This window comes from Rhinatrema bivittatum, chromosome 1 (genome assembly GCF_901001135.1).
Source record: "Rhinatrema bivittatum chromosome 1, aRhiBiv1.1, whole genome shotgun sequence".
Classification (NCBI taxonomy): domain Eukaryota; kingdom Metazoa; phylum Chordata; class Amphibia; order Gymnophiona; family Rhinatrematidae; genus Rhinatrema; species Rhinatrema bivittatum.
In genome coordinates this window covers 772,919,882-772,937,413 of record NC_042615.1, presented here as the reverse complement: position 1 = coordinate 772,937,413, position 17,532 = coordinate 772,919,882, and the positions used below count along the sequence as shown (strand labels likewise).

General features: G+C 43.6%; 1 protein-coding gene across 4 annotated transcripts in view; it reads left to right on the top strand.

The window, feature by feature from the left end:
- Positions 1-3,572: 3,572 nt before the first annotated feature.
- Positions 3,573-17,532, top strand: part of POLI (DNA polymerase iota) — a 112,473-nt gene continuing 98,513 nt past the window's right edge. For 3 of the 4 annotated variants that reach the window (XM_029579932.1, XM_029579918.1, XM_029579938.1), the window contains exons 1-2: positions 3,868-4,216; positions 16,177-16,302. In XM_029579932.1, the coding sequence (XP_029435792.1) occupies positions 4,120-4,216; positions 16,177-16,302 (223 nt within the window). In that variant the 5' untranslated portion in view covers positions 3,868-4,119. Of the gene's footprint in view, positions 3,611-3,867; positions 4,217-16,176; positions 16,303-17,532 lie in introns of those variants that run through there. The other variant, XM_029579924.1, reaches the window with a different exon arrangement.

Sequence of the window (17,532 nt, the reverse complement as noted above, 5' to 3'; positions counted from 1 at the left end):
AAGAAGCGGCCTGCCATGCTGATGCTGAAGTGGGGGAGGGAGACAGGGAGGACCTTGGACTATGTTGCTGGCAGGGCCCTGATCTCCTGCGGCAAATCTGCAAAGATCAGCAAATCCACAAGACGTGGATTTTGTAGCCCAACCCGGGGCTGTGGAATCACAGACCAGAGGCCCTGAACATAAAAAAACAATTTTTCTCCATTTTTTTTCTCTCTTCATTTCAACAGTTTCTCTTCAACTGTCAACCTGTACGTGAGCCAGTTGGCCTATGACCTTGAAAGCCTCTTCACAGCATGTCTCATGCTTAAACTATGCACCTTTAAAATAGTTTTTCCCTCTTTTTGGAAGTCTCCACCTTTTCCCAGTGGGACCAGCAAACATTTTCCCTCTCTCTAAACTGTCTTGGCCATTCCAGGTATTTCCTAGAGTATTTTTCACCCTATGGAACTTCTTCAGCAGGAGGTCCCCACTGCCTCTGCCTCATTCCACGCTCCCAGCACGGCCACAGTTCAGATGGTACTGTGATTCGGGTTACTTCTGGCCTCATCACCACTTTCATGTCTTTAATAGGGGGCTTATAAACACTAAAACAAAGCTTTTCTTCTGCAGTAGTAACCAACTGCTATGCCCAACTGCCTTTGCCTGACCTCCCAAAGGATGCCCCTGTTTGAAATGTAGCCAAAATTAGGCCACAGCATTTTCTCAAGATCTGGCTTGGCTCTGCTTTTCTCCACAGCCGAACAGGGTCAAAATGGCACCTTGGGGTTATCCTCCAGCTTTCCCTCGACTCTGCTGCCCAAAACCAACTACCATAAACAGCAGCATTCCCCACTACCACTGGTTTGTTTTTTTTACACCTATATACATATTTGTTTAAATTAATAGACCAATAAACCCCTCATCTCCCAAAAGCATCCCGTGTAAAAAAAAATAAATATGGAATTTATCAGTTAAACACGCTGCTCTCTCCTTTTTCTTCCAGAGCATTCACAATGCTTTCTAGTTTCTCTGCATTCCAGCTCCATCTCCTTGACATAACTTTGTGACTTTGAACCAGGAAGCTTGCCCATATTCCTACATTGTTCTCACAATAACAGTACAAAAGTCTGAGCACCACATGGCTTGAACTCACAAAGCCAAACAGCAACAGATGCAGTAGTAGAGCCAACAGGCAAGTGAGCCATGGTGATGGCAGCCATTCCCCAAAGACAGTAAGAGGAAGCAGGAGGCCTGATCATAGGTCTAAACTGTAGCAGGGAGCAGATGAGTTGGGTGGGGCCTCAGATAGAGCAGGAAAGAGTTAAACTCAGTTGTTGGGGAAGGGAAGAGTTGATGACCTTACCTTGTTTCTTACTGCTTAGTTGGGGCTCTAGCTCAGTCAGAACTAGAGCTGTGATCTAGTGCAAAAAACATATGCAATTACCCAGGGAACTTTTTCCTCTTATCTATATCTCTTCCCAGTTTCCTCTAGTCCAGTTATTGGATAATCCTTAGCTGGGGTCAATGCACCACTACTTCTTTTGGAATCCTGAAAACATGGGCATCAAATCTAGCCCGTAGGTATTGCCACGGTGCAATGGGGTTGAGCTGCTTCTCCTCCTCCCCGCTCCATCCAACATATAATACTACCAGAAGAAAGGCACATTCTGCTCACACTGCTAACAGCAAAGTCTGGTAGGATATTATGAACTGAAGAGTGGATTACAAAAAGAAATGCATAAAAAATTGTCATGATATAAAGCATGCACATTTTAGTTTTATTCCAGAAGTAGGTTGGTATAATGCTTGTCAAAATGGGATAAAAGAGAAAAAAAATGAAAGCTTGAAAACAAAAAAGCACAAAAAAAAAAAAGGGCAGAAAAGAAACCAAACAGGAAAGATGATATTTAGAAAGCTCAAGCTACTGAGGTTAAGTGTTGCTTTGAGAGTTGTAAGTGATGGAGTTGCTCAGTGCATGGGGAGGAAAAGAAAAAGCGAGGTGTGCATGTCCTCCTACAGCAGAGCACTGGCCCCATGTGAACCTCCATGTAAACAAAAGACCAATCATACACAATGCAGGTAGGAAGGGGGAACAAATGGCAGCAGTTTTATTATTAAATGAGGCAAATACAACCATTGTACTAACCATTCTATTAAATGAACTTATCTTGCATCACATTCCAAATGCATTTTTGCCTCCCAAACCTAGCCTCCTCACCAGATCAAAATCAACTCCATCTTCAGCCAAGCAGCCAAAAGTTATCATCAGTTAGGGCTCCATAGCCCATCTTTGTGTGCCCAACCCATGGGGCACCCAGTAACAGCATTGATCCACTCCAGTATTGTGCCACTGAGGTCCATTGCGGGGGTAATCTGGCCTTCAGCGACACAAGGTCATATCCATCCCAGCTACCACTTCTCAGACTATGGCAGTGCAAGGCCTGTGCCTTGTAGACTCGATGTAAGTCCTTCAACTGATCCTAAGTCTGGTTCCACAGCGGCAACATATATAAGGCTCCTGGTATTGATACAGCCATACTTGCCCCCCCCCCCCCCCCCCCCATGAGGCCACCGGACCCAGGAAAGTCCCACTTTGCTCCTTCAAAACAGCTAAGCTGGTGCCCCTTGCCAATAGTTAATGTTGCTAAGTCTTACATGCCGAGTCATTAAAGTGGGGTGACCAACTCCAGTCCCCAAAAGCCAGAAACAGGACCAGCCTCCAGGCCACCCACAACAAACAAGCATGAGAGACACCCACACGCACTGCCTCCATTGCATGCAAATCTATCTCATGCATACTAACCGTGGACATCTCGAAAACCCAGCTCACTGGTGGCTCCAAAGGAGTGGAGTCAGCCACCCCTGCACTAGATTAACTGTAAAAAGGTCTCCAGATGGGGTAAAAAATAAATCGAACAATGTTGCTATGTGATGGCTCCAGCATAGCTGCGAACCTTTGAGTTTATTATAGACTGGCAGGGGTGTATCAAACACACTTTTGATCACTCTCTGACACTCCCCCCCCCCCTACTTTTATACACATCCACTTAATCACTCGTTCGCTCTGAAACAGCTCACACTTGTGCCTTTACTTATGCATTCACTGAGTGCTTACATTCCTCCAGCAGGCACCACAGCATCGTCTTATAAAGTTCTTGCACTCACTGCCAGTCCTTTCCCCCTTCCCCACCCCAACTTTTTCCTGCCCGCCCCATCCTTGAAAGTTAGGTTCATGCTGCCTTTGTAACTCCACTTATTCGGAAACTCGTTGACGCCACTGCTTTTGTCCTAGGTGGGCCCACTGCCCCTCTTCGAGCTTACAGAAACCTCTAATGCTAGGCTAGCAGCACACATATGTGGTGCTGCAGATAACAGTGATTCCTCTTCAGTGCTGATGATAAAAACCTAACCTCGCCTTGTCTTGCGTACTTCCTTTTGCTGTTGTCAGTCTGCCATAAGATGATTAGAAAAAAGTTATCGCGCCTGTTTTTTGTTTTGCTTGCTGATTGGCTCTCTTTCCAGCAGAGAGAGCTTGGCCCTCATATTATCGGACTCCTCAAGCGTCTCCCGCTGAGACACCGAACCGGCAGAGCCTGTGTTGAATGAGAAATGAGACTGGAGCCAGGCCAGGGTAAAAGCTCTAGCCAGGGGAAATCTCGGCCGCTTGTACATTCTTGGTTCCAGCCGTGCTCCAAGTAGGGAACCCCAAGGGAAAATTTACAGCAGCGAAAAGGCTCCTAATTTGTAATTAGATTGTCCCTCCCGCTAAATTAGCTTCAAGTCGCGGTCAGTTTTAAATTTTCCGTCGGGTTAAACAAATTCGCTAGATCGAGATAGAATCACCAAATTGGCAACGCAGCCAAGCAATTCACGCAAATGAAAGAGCAGGAAAGAAAAGTAACAAAGCCCCGGGCAGGATCTCGCGGGCCCCGCCTCCAGCGCTCTCATTGGACGGCTCGGCTGCCGCTTTCCTTTCCCCTCCCTTCTCTCCCGCTGGCTGCGCTGCAATTTGGACGGGCGAGAGGGGAGGCAATTGAATCCTTGACGCGGGAAAGGGGGAACTGCGTAGTGCTGCGTCCTCGTTAAGGCCCTTTGACTAAGCGCCGGGCTATCGTCCCTGTTGTTCGCGAGGGAGGTTTTATGGAGCTCCCGCAGACGCCCGACGAAGAGCAGGAGGAGGAAGATGACTGGCTGGAGGCTGTCCAGGACGTCTGTCCGGGGAGCGCTCGGCTCCCAGGTGCTGCAAATTGCCATCGGCGCGGGGGGGGAATGGCACGGAGACCGGAAGCGGGCCTTGGACTTGGCTCGTCTGTGTGGGGAGGGACGGAAGTGTCCGGCCCTTGGCTGGCGGGGAAGCCAGCAGTGTTCCCGCCCATGCTGCGCACGGCCTCTTTCCTTTGAGAAAGCAGGAACCAGCAGTGAAGGGCTCTTATAGCCGCTAAGGTCCTTTCTTTGTGTTGCGCTTTCTTTCATTTTTTTTTTACTCAGAATAGTGCAGTGTATTTTGAAGTTGAAACACTGTGACCATCTGCAAAGTGTTGCCTTAAATTTGATATTCATTTTTAATATTGATAGTGTTTCACAACTGGATTGGCTCAGCTTTAGGTGTGGGTGGAAGTAGGATTACCAAATCAATTTGGATTACACTTTTGTTATTTTCCTCGGTGGCAATGCATCGCCCAAATCGCTTACATTTCAGACCTGAAACCATAGGTCTGGGAACCACTCATGCACTGCCTATTATTTAAAGAATCAGTATGTCTTATTTCTTCTAAAACATTTTTATTTATTTTTTTTATAAATAAAAGGCGCATATCTCCTATTTTTGTCATGCTCCCTATTTTTAAGACTTTCCTTACTGGGGTCCTCTTGGCGCTTTACATATGTCGTTCTTTGCTGTATAGGGGATTTGATGGTTAAGCCACCGCACATTCTGATTTACTTTGATTCACAACTATAGGAGTGGTTAACCATGGAGCATCTTTTACAATTTTAAACGGTGGTGTGTTTTTTAAGGGATGAAATACAATTAAAGTGAAGTATATTTGCTTTGATTAGCTAGATGATTTTATTTTAAAATTAATACAAGTGCTTTTTCAGTTACTTGGATAGTAGTGCACTTTACAGAGTGACTATCACTTCTGAAGCTATATTTACACACACTCAGCACTTAAAGGTTGTGCTTTATATGTGCTTGGCAGAATCCAGACTCTCATGGCCTTATAACAATTTAAATTTGATTCAGCAAGACTGAGTGTATTTACAGGCTTCCTATTGTGGCTGCTTCTTAGCACTGATTGCTTCCTGTAGCTTGCTCTCTGACTTGAGGCTGGTCTGTTGGAGGTCTGCCATGGAGGAGTTTCTGCAGATTATTGCTACATGTTTGCCCCAGGCAGTGGGGGACTGTCTGTCATAATATCCCCTTTCTCATATTCATTTGAGATAGCATCCACATCTTACATCACAAAATTATACTGATATCATGAAATTATACACAAAAAAGAGAAAACATATTCCCAAAATTTCAGTTCTTGTTAAAATAACTATCCAAGTGGTCATGGATGACTGTTATCATTAGTATAGTACAGTGGTTCTCAATCTTTTTTCGGCCGGGACACACCTGATAGATGGTTCTCACATGTGTAACACACTGAACATGTGACTGTCTCGGGGCTAAATGTAAATATACATTCTGCCTCCTCAGTAACCTCGACCCCCCCAAAAATGGGTGCAGAGCAGAACTAGGACATTACCCATACCATAAAAAAAAATATACTGGTTCTGATGACATCTCAGTAAAAGCAAAACAAACTCCCTTTACTTGCAAGTACAATACCCCTCCTTATGAAAAGACAGTAATTTTACCACTAATGCATGTCCTATTGAGAAAACACAACAAATAAGATTGATGCAAATGCCTACATGCTAATAAAAGACCTCACCTCGGTCACACACCCAGAACTGACCTTTACCACAAATTACAAATATGGAGACAAACTGAAATGGAAAACCAAAACAGCCACTCTGCATTCAGAGCAAACCTGGAGAAATGAAAAGAGAAATGTAGCACCTAAATAGTCCCAGGATCTGCAATAATGCACACAAACTAACCCACACAAAGTTATACCTGGATTATGGAACTCACTCAAAGAGTAACAACCCTATCTATGAAAAGGCAACACTACAAATATTTAACCAGGCCCTAAACACTAATACACTTCCTATTAGGAAAACAGAACAAGCCAAGCTGTTATAGAGCCCCACACAGAAATAATTGTAAAACTATACTAATAAATGTTACAAAACAGCTGATGAACAGAATAACATAAAAATTATTAAAAACTGTCCAAATATCAATAAAATATTTCAAAACAGCAGATGCATCACATAATACCCAATAATTAAAATGGCAGTCAATCAAGAAAAATAAACTTAAAAAGCCACCATTACTTACCCTCTCGAGCAACTCTCCTGCTCCTTTCCCTTGCAGGCCAATAGCACACACCAGAAGCAGCAGTGGCTGCTGAAGCTCTGTCCTCACAGTCCTCTTCCTTAGCGCCCACAACCAGTCACTCATACGCAGTATCTGTGTCTCACCGACTAGTAACCTCCCTAACCAGTCTCTGTCTCTCACAAGCACACACCAGTCGCCTCCCTGACCAGTCTCTGTCTCTCACACACCGGTCGCCTCCCTGACCAGTCTGTCTCTCACACATGCACACACCGGTCGCCTCCCTGACCAGTCTCTCACACACTGTTATAATTAGTGAGGTTTGGGTGGACCCTTGGACACTATGGCAGCTGACCACGCCCATGGGGGAAGTCCCGTGAGGGGCCACACATCCGGCTCAGCTCTGGACACACAAACCCAGATATTTCTTTATTTAGACAGTTTGAGAAACCACCAGAGGTGGCAGTAGTGAGTAGAAGATGTAGCCCGGCTGGGCTAGTATTCCCCAGGGCGCTGGAACAGCGGTTCCTCCGATAGCAGTGCTGTAGTGGAGAGAACTGAGAAATTAGTACAATAGAACACAGAGTCCCAAATATGGAGATGCCCCGAAATAGGGAGAGCTGGCCCTCGAGGAGTGAGTACCAGATCCTTGGAAGCAGAGAGACTCGTTGGCAAAGTACTCACACAGCGGTTCCACGTAGGAGATGACACTGGTGCTGGAACGGAGGCAGGCCCTCAAGGAGCAAGTACTTGGTTCCGGGGAGACAGCTCTGAGGAGTGGATGATAGTAGTACTCACTGATGGTGTCTGTAGCAAATTCTTCCAAGTAGAAGATGAGATAGATGCAGGCAGTGGGTCAGGGAACATGGGCCCTCGAGGTGCGAGTACAGCTTACCTGATAGTGACCTGAAAGAAGCAAAGAGTCCCCCAAGGAGCGGTTACCCCGTTAGCAGAAAGAGTCCAATAGAAGTTGGAAAGGCAGAGTAGCTGGGTACGGAGAGCGAATCCCATCCGTAGAATTCCCCTTGCTAATTCAATGGCTAGCAATAAACTGTAGGCTTAAATATCCGGGCAGCGTGACATCATCACAGGGGGATGCCCCTGAGGAACACGCCAATGAGGAAATAAGAATGAGGGCAACGCGGCGCGCGCCCTAAGGTACCTGTAGGACATGACGGGAAGCAGCGCCCAAGCTGGTCTGAGGACGGCAGGCGGACACCGCAGCAGCCAGGCATCCGTGAAGAGTAGGAGGAGCCCCAAAAAAAGGAAAGGTAGGCGGAGTGAAGCCGTCGGGAAGTGAGGGTTGCAACAGTACCCCCCTTCAAAGGGCGGTCTCCTCTGTGGGTACCAGGTTTTGGTTTCCAAGGATACGAGAGATGAAACTGATGGAGCATCTCTTTGTCAAGGATAGTAGCCAGAGGCTCCCAAGAATTTTCTTTGGGGCCAAAGCCTTCCCATGAAAGAAGGTATTCCCAAGTCTTGCCTCGTCTTTGGACATCAAGGACGGCTTTGACCTTGTATTCTAGGTCATCTTCTGCATTGATGGGAGATGGTTTCTGAGACTTGGAAGAGAACTCACTGAGAATGAGTGGTTTCAAAAGTGAAACATGGAAAGCGTTGTGGATGTTTAATCCAGGTGGTAGCTTCAGACTGTAAGTGATGTTGCCAAGACGTCGGAGGATTGGAAATGGTCCAACATAGCGAGGAGCAAATTGAGTGGAGGGTAACTTCAGTCTAAGGTGCTTAGTGGATAACCAGACTTTGTCACCAGGTTGAAAAACAGGCGCTTTGGAATGGTGAGTGTCATAAAACCTTTTGGCTCGATCACTCGCTTTGAGTAGCATTTCTTTCACCTGAGTCCATAATTGATGGATATATCAGCAGTGGATTGAGCTACTGGGGATGTCACTGAGAGCTTCAGTGGAAGTGGCGGTGATGGTGAACGTCCATATACCACTTCAAAAGGTGTTGATCCAGTGGATGATGCTGGATGAGAATTAATGGTGAATTCAGCCCATGGTAACAGTTTGGCCCAGTTATTCTGACGGCAACTCACATAGGCCCGAATGAACTGTTTCAGGGTCCCATTCATCCGTTCTGTTTGGCCATTTGATTGAGGATGATAGGCTGATGTATAATCTAGAGAGATGTCGAAAAGCTTGCACAAAGCCTTCCAGAATCTTGCCGTGAACTGTGATTCTCGATCCGAGACTATGTGCTTCAGTAGGCCGTGAAGGCGAAAGATGTGGGTTATGAAGAACTTCGCAAGCTCCAAGGCTGAAGGTAAGCCAGGCAGCGCAACGAAATGGGCCATCTTGCTGAAGCGGTCGACTGTGACCCAAATGGTATTCATACCTCCAGAGAGGGGAAGATTGACTACAAAGTCAGTAGCGATATGCGTCCAGGGCTGTTCCGGTGCTGGAAGCGGTTGCAGCAATCCTTACGGTTGGCCAGAAGTAGGTTTGTGCTTGGCACAAGATGTTACATAGGAGAGTGTATCTTCCTTGATAGTTGGCCACCAATAATACTTCTGTAACTTCAGCAGGGTATGGCATTGACCAGGATGGCCAGCCAGCTTGGAATCGTGTGCCCAATAGAGCACTTTCTTCCTGAGGTTTTTAGGCACGATGGTTTTACCAGCGGGCACAGTATGAGTAGCTGCCAAGATAACTTTCTTCGGGTCGATAATATCCAGGTTAATATCCAGGATAATCCAGGATGTTCCAGAAGAACCAGGATGAGGATGTTCCAGAATAATCCAGGATGAGGATGTTCCAGAAGAACCTGGATAATATCCAGGTTCTTCTGGAACATCCTCAGAGAAAGGACCGTGACAAGGCATCAGCTCTGGTATTCTTGTCTCCGGGGCGATATTTGAGCGCGAAGTCAAAACGGTTAAAAAATAAGGACCATCTGGCTTGTCTATGGTTAAGCTGATGCGCATGGCGGAGATACTCTAGATTCTTATGGTCCGTAAACACGGTAATTTGATGTTGAGCGCCTTCGAGCCAAGGCTGCCATTCCTCGAATGCCAACTTAATAGCCAGGAGCTCTTTATCTTCGATCCCATAGTTCTTCTCTGCCGGAGAGAAACGTCGCAAGAAGAAGGAGCAGGGACATAAGGATTTGGAGTCTCTGGTTTGGCTCAATACAGTCCCCACACCGACATCAGAAGCATCGACCTCCACGTTGAATAGCTTGTTGGGGCCTGGATGACACAGGCATGGTTCGGTGGAAAAGGCAGTCTTTAAATCCTCGAACGCAGAAATGGCCTCTGCAGACCATGTAGAAGCGTTGGCTCCTTTCCGGGTCATTGCAGTTAAGGGCACAGTTAAAGAAGAATAATTCTTTATGCCACTCCGCACAGGTTACCCCCATGTTTCTCTTAAGAGAGATCATGTCGGTGCTGCTGACTCCAGCTGTTCTGCTGCATTCCGCCCGGGCTATTGGTATGTTAAACCCGGGCAGAGGTCCTATTTTGCTTGGGTAGGGGGAGCATCGGGGGACCGGGAAATGTGGCAACACACTGGTTGAGAACCACTGTTCCAGGGTACAATGATCAACTCTAAGATCCAGCAGCACCAGTTCTACATAACGCAGTATTTGTACGAATGTCTTCAAAAAATGAAGTCTGATGCACAACAGCCTACAGATGATATTCCACAGAGACAAGGTATAGCAGACATTTTTATTTATTTAGGCTTTTTATATACCGGCATTCATGACCAGGTCACATCATGCTGGTTTACATAGAAACAAGGGGTGCATCGAACAGTAGAACAAAACTGGTGCATGGGGGGAGCAGTTACAAAAAACAGGGGTATAAAAACTGGGAGAGGAAGAAAAGATGAATGGGGAGGAGTAAAAGAACTGTATGGGGATAAAATAAATAACTTATTTTATAAAATAAATAACTAAAAGGGATTGCGGAATCTACTCCTCACAATTTACAAAGGATTTGATATCTCTGCCCCACTTCAGCTGCAGCCATCGCGGCTAGAATGCATGGCTCCAGGTGAGTGTGATTCGCGAGGAGGTCCATGACAAACTAGCAGACCTTCTATGTAAAAGGGATACCATTTTCGGAGAGAAGCATCAGGAAACGGTATCCCAGCTCAAAGCAGAGTGTGGCGGTTTTGTCACTCACATCATCCATTGATCAAACATTGACAAAGCGTCACTATCCAGTCTATCGGAAACCATTTTATACTAGCTGCTCCTGTAGGCCATTCTTCTAATACAGGCCTCCGCCATATCAACAAAGATCGCAGTCGCAGCACACACCCCAACTCTGAACTTCTTCCATTTAAGAATGATAGAGGCCACCATGTGCTTCAGGACCTTCAATGCTGCAGCAGTTTTTTGTACCCTTCCCCAGATTTGTGCCTTGACACAATCCTGTCTGTGAGGTCTACAGACAATTCCTTTGACCTTGTGGCTTTGATTTTGCTCTGACATGTGCTGTCAGCTGTGGGACCTTATATAGACAGTTGTGTGCTTTTCCAAATCATGTCCAATCAATTGAATTTACCATAGGTGGACACCAATCAAGTTGGAGAAACATCTCAAGGATATCAATGGAAACAAGATTGCACCTGAGCTTAACTTTGTGTCATAGAAAGAGTCTGAATACTTATGTAAATGTGATATTTCTGGTTTGTTTGTTTTTTAAATTAATTCGCACAAATTTCAACAAATCTGATTTTGCTTTGTCATTATGGGGTATTGTGTGTAGATTGAAGAGGGAAAAATGCATATTCATTTTAGAATAAGGCTGTAATGTAACAAAATATAGAAAAAGAGAAGGGGTATGAATACTTTCTGAATGCACTGTACTTTTTAAAGAGAGTAATGGATATATGGAGCAGCCTCCCAATGGAGGTGATGGGGACAAAAACAGTATCTGACTTCAAGAAAGCATGGGATAAACATGGATCTCTGAGAGTATGTTGGGATTTGTAAAGCTAAATTAGTAGGGTGGGTGCGCAGTCTTTTCCAGCCGTTATGTTTTTCTTTTTCTAAGTTGAGTAGTTGGTGTGGATGGGCAGACTGGATATGTGTTAGGATCTGCTATGCTGATGGGAGGAGCAAGCAGATAGTAGTTAGTGATGACTCCTAAGGAGTTAGCAATCTGTTATGAACTAGCTCCTGGAGAGGGAGGAGTTTAGCAAACTGTTATGGTTCGGCTCCCGTGGTAGGAGGAGATAGCAATCTGTTATGCACTACTCCTCGAGAAGGGAGGAGTTAGCAAACTGTTAGCGGAGTGCCTGGAGAGGGCACTCAGCTTGTAGAGGAATGTAGATAGGTGGATCCTTGGGCCGATGGCAGATGACTGCGCCCCCAGGAGGATATCCTAAGAGGGACCACTGGCTAGGCTTGGTTATGGAGACAGGCCCAGATAATTCTTTTATTAGACAGGTTAGTAGAACCACCAGAGGTGGCAGTAGTGAGCTGATATGCCCGGCAGGACTGAAGTCCCTTAGGAACTGGAACAGCGATCCCAGGGTTGCTGAGCTGTAGAGAAACTATAGATAGTGAGTCATCCAGTTCTTAGCCAGAACTGGATGACAAAACTCACATAAGGTCTTGAGGAAGCTCAGTAACTGGAAAGGGTTAGGCCCTCGAGGAGCTAGTACCTGGTTCCAGGGAAAGATCTGAGAGAGCGATGGTAACTCACAAATGTCTGTATCTGCGATAGCTTCCAGGCAGTAGAGAATCTTCAGAGTATTCAGGAACATGGGCCCTCGAGGAGCGAGTACCAGTTCTATCTGCAATCTGAAATAAAGAAAATAGAGCGAGGCCCCCGAGGAGTGTTACCCCTGGTAAGTCCGAGGAGCTTGGAGAAATCCTTATCCAAATCCTTACCCTTGCTAAATCAATTCATTAGCGAATACTGAGACCTTTTATATTGGAAGTGGATGACGTCATTTCAGGGGAATGCCCCCGAGGTTCGCGCCCTTGCTAGTACATCAATTGGAGTGCGTGTGCGCCCTATGTCATCAGGCAATATGGCGGATCCACAGCGTCGTGCCGGTTCAGGGGCACCGAAGAGAGACGGCAAGAATATGCCGCGGCAGCCAACAGTCCATCAGACCCGGAGGGAGTCGCCACAGAGGTAAAGAGGGCGGAGTGAGGGCATCGAGCAGCGACGGCGCAACAATGTGCCGTAAGCAGATAACACAAAATTGTTCAAAGTAGTTAAATCACAACCTGATGGTAGGCAATTTCCAGAGGACCTAGTAAGATTGAGGGACTGGTTGTCTAAATGGCAGATGCAATTTAATGTGGACAAGTGCAAAGTGATGCATATAGAGAAGAATAATCCAAACTACCGTTACATGATGCTGGGCTCTATATTAGGAGCCACAGTGGACAATACTTTGAAATCCTTGGCTCAGTGTACAGCAATAGTCAAAAAAGAAAATAGAATGTTAAGAATTATAAACACAGAAATAAATGTTAACAGATAAATAAACCTACTATTAGGGCTAATATTTCCTCACCATGTATGCTTATACTCAATATTCAAACAAATGAGGAATACCAAATTTCTCTCTAAATTTTCAAAGTTGTATTTATAACTCAGGGAATTAGTATCAGAATGTTTTGTGCTCAATCCTTTAGGCTCTTGCCCTTACAGGGCTGCAACCATATTCATGGTAGAAACAGCACTTAGTTGTTGACCTCATTTACCAATTCCCATTAAACCACAATTTTTATTTAATATTATTTTAAAACTACTCATTACTTTACTGAATCACTTACCTTTTGAAAATGTTCTGTGTAAACTCCAGTTACTTCCATCACCTCCTCTCGTGGCTCCAAAACCCAATGTGCTCATTAACACCCATTCAATGTGTCTGTTTTTGTGGCTATTAAAAGCTTTTAAAGGATTGAGCACAAAACATTCTGATACTAATTCCCTGAGTTATAAATACAACTTTGAAAATTTAGTGAGAAAGTTGGTATTTCTCATTTGTTTGAATATTGAGTATAAACAAACAAATAAATAAATATAGAAACATGATGACAGAAAAGACCAATATTTGATCACTTCACTTATCACTCCCATTTCCGGATCATTTATAAATATATTTAAAAGTACTGATCCCTGGGGCTTGCCACTATTCACCTTTCTCCGTTGAGAGAAAAGACCTGTCAGTCTTACACCATTTCGTATTTTTAACCAGTTACCAGTCCTCAGTAGGACATTGACTGAGAGCTGCTCATGAGGGACTTTGTCAAATCCTTTTTGAAGATCTAGCTATACTATATTAGCCACCTCACCCTTGTCCACGTGTTAACCCTTCAAAAAAATCTAAAAGATTTATAAAACAAGATTTTAGTTTGCTAAATCCGTGTTGGCTCTGCCGTATAATGTATGTCTAACCAGATGGCTAGTAATTTTATTCTTCATAATAGCTTCTACCATTTTGCCTGGTAATGACATCGTTTGCCGGTCTGCAGTTTCTCAGATCACCATAGAACCCTTTAACAAATGAGCGATACGTTGGCAACACTAATTCTCAGATACTGTGGCTGATTTTAAGTTAGAGATTTATGAGAGCGAGCGATATACAAGAGGGAGTGCCTAGCTGAAAGACTTAACCATACTTGGATTGCTCCGCCACCTAGTGGCACAGAGGACGTACCCAGACAGTATGGCTAATTCAGCTGCTTATCTACGTGAAAATAAAGTTTTCCATATACCGACCTTGTTTCTTCTGTTCAAATCTATCTCTGTTACAGTATATAAATCTTTATGGTCAGAACATCGATTGATTATAAGCATCTCCGAAATATGTAATGCTTGCTTGATTTGCCAGTAATTATACATACCTAGAGAGCTAACACTCCCAGTGGATATACCAACACTTGTGTTAATATACATTTCCAAAATTCTCAAACCTATATGAGGTGTATTGCACCCATGCCCATTAAAATCAATGCCTATCCTTCTCTCACATTTTAGCCCTATCACAAATAGGCTGTAGCCTACGGGGCAGATATGTAAGCTTTTCTACTAATGCTATTTAATGCACCTGTCTACCCCAATAGTCGAGCATAGGGGTGAATTTCCAAATTGTGGATACCATGAACCTACCATGAACCTAGATAGAATGATTCCAGTCAATGAGAAAACAGGTAATACATACGGTATATTCTTGTCAAGCACATCTGTTAATACCTCCACGAGCACACTGCTTTTGAAAATTATAAGGTGTTGACGCTTGATTTTTTTTCACACATTGCGAACTTAGTATGAAAAGTGTATTTATGCTTGAAGCCATGCTAGTATTGCGAATGCTTCAATACCAATACTTGTACTTATTGTCAGCAGCAAAACTGTGAAAAAAACTGCGGCGCGCCATGGAGTATAGTATTGACTATCTAAAGTTCTTTCATACAGTAGCCCCTGAGGCAGCTCCTTGAAGAGCAAAACTCGGTCAGAGTCGGGCAAGATTTAATAAAAGTCCTTTTTATACCGATCCTCTTCTTCGTTTTTATCAGTCCAAGCTGTCTCCAGAACTCCTCCACAAAAGGACAAGCTCACCCCAGATCCAGATAGGTACCTGCTTGCCCGCAACCTCTCCAACAAAGATTTGAAGCTTCTTCCAAGAATTTTAGAATAAAATACCAGACATCTGTTTATTCTGTGGAATGGCTTAATCATAAAATCCACTTGTTGGCCACATATTGATATTCGGTGTGCATATTTCCATATTCTCTTCTAGTTCTCAATACTCTGGTCTAGATGCAAATCTCTATTCCAGTGTGTTATTATACTTAGAGGAGGATCCCGTTTCAAGCCGGTGGCTGTATTAACATTTTGGGGGGAGGGGGGATTTCATGCTGGGCTGCATGGTCCTTTAATGCAATGGTGGCCCCGTGCTTAGGGGGCCAGCATTGCGGGTTTAGGAGGCCCCAGCTGTGTTCTTGTCTATCATGGACTTTTCCTGCAATACAAAAGAGCGTGGCAATAATGCCGAATATTTTGTCAGGAAGGAGCAAAATATTGAAAATATTGTGCCGCCCCCCCCCCCCCCCGGCCAGGTGATATTTTGACCTTTCCGAGATTAAAAATCGCGGCTTAGTTAATCTAGGCCTAAATCTGGTGGTAGTTAGGAGTATGCACAGACACAGCAAACTTATAAACTTTCTTTTCCTTGGGAAATAGTCAAATAAAAATTGCCACAGGTATGAGATGGATTGCAATGCTTTTTTTTACTAAACAAAGATGCAGCAGCACACACACACACATGGTTCAAGCTGTGCTGGAACTGAGTGGTAATGATGGGATCAACAGCTTGATAGGTGGTTGTTTCACTGTAGCACGCAATAAGCAGATTTGGTTGCTTTTAAGAAACATTTAAAAACCTGGTTGTTCAAAAAAGCTTTTGATGAAAAGGAATGATAAGACTGCAATAACAAGTGAATGAATTTAATAGAGCGAGAAATTGATTGGCTTTTTAAATTGGACGAGGCAGGATGGGCTATTTTTAATAGGTTTTCTGTTAAATTTTTGACCATTTGTTCCTATTTTAGTTTATTTAAGCCTTTTACTATTTATTTCCATTGTAAACTTTCTTTGTTTTTACTATATTTTACTCTTTTAATCTTGATTTTTTATTTGATCGTATTGTATTTTCAAATTTTAAATTTTGCTCTATGTAAACTTGTGATAAACTATGGAACAACGTTATTTAAAAGTCCAAAATAAATAAATATTTTTGTATTCTCTGCAGTGGTGCTTGACAACGTGGTGAGCAGAGGAAATCCTGCACACAGAGTCGTCATGCATATCGATATGGATTGTTTTTATGCACAAGTGGAAATGATCCGTAACCCTGAATTGAGAGGAAAGCCTTTAGGTGAGTTTGTTGTATTGAATCACTTTATTTTATTTCATTGTATAGGCAGCTACAAGAATACAGTTTCCCATGACGTACTGGACTGGTGCTACAATGTGTGTGTGTGTGTATTTGGGGAGGGGAGGAATGTATGGATCTTTATGGGCCAATGGGAAATGTTGAAAGAGAAAAGGCTGATGGCTACAAAACCATATGAGCAACCCTTGATGTCAAAAGAGGTCATCTATAAGAACTTTGTCTTCCCCTCGAGTACTTATCCAGAAAGAGTGGAGGAGTAACCTAGTGGGCTGAGAATCAGGAAAACCATAGATGAAAGCTCACTGCTGCCACTGACTCTAATTGTGACTTTGGGACCCTGTGACATCGCTCTCCATTTACTCAGTCACAAACTTAGTGCCAGATTCCTTAAGGCTTTTCTCCCATTTTGTGTTTATGGGAAAAACCCTTGGTGAATCCGGTATTTCGATTGTAAGCTTTCTGGGGCAAGGAAATGTTTACAGTATCTCTTAAGCTCATATTTGCAGAGAAAATCCAAATCCATAGAACATTGTAAACCTAAAATGAATGGGTTAAGTTTTGCAGAGGGGTTATTTTTATTTAGAGTATTTCTTATCTGAACCCTCCTAGGCTTGGGGCAGGTTACAAAGTAACATACACGATAAAATGAATCAAAATACACAGATAAATAAGCAGATATGACAAACAAGTGCAGAACTGACAGGCATTACTAGGAAAGGTTTGTCTTTTTTTTGCAGCTATGAAAATCGGTAGAAGGGTGAACACGCCACGTGAAATAGAAAAATAAGGAATGATCTAAGAGAACTTGGAGTAGTCAAGAATTTGGCAACTAAGATTTAATACAAGCAAGCATAGCCATGCATTTCTGGCACAGAAATCCAAGAGAGTTGTACATGATGGTGGGGTGTGTATGAAGTGGTTAGGTATTGATATTAATCATGCAGGAAGGACATCTTTGGATGACTTCAGTTGGGTTTTTATTTATTTATTTATTTATTTATTTATTTCTCAATTTTTGCAATAATATACAATAGATCATTGTATTGAAAATTACAGAATTTATAATCACAATATTGGGCCTTACCTGCCCTTAACATAGAAACAAAATTCAAACCTTTCTCATTACAGACATTGTTTTCTTATTACATAGGAAATACTGGGGGGGAATGAAACTATGCGAGGAGTAAAGAAAGAAAACAGTTACAAATTACT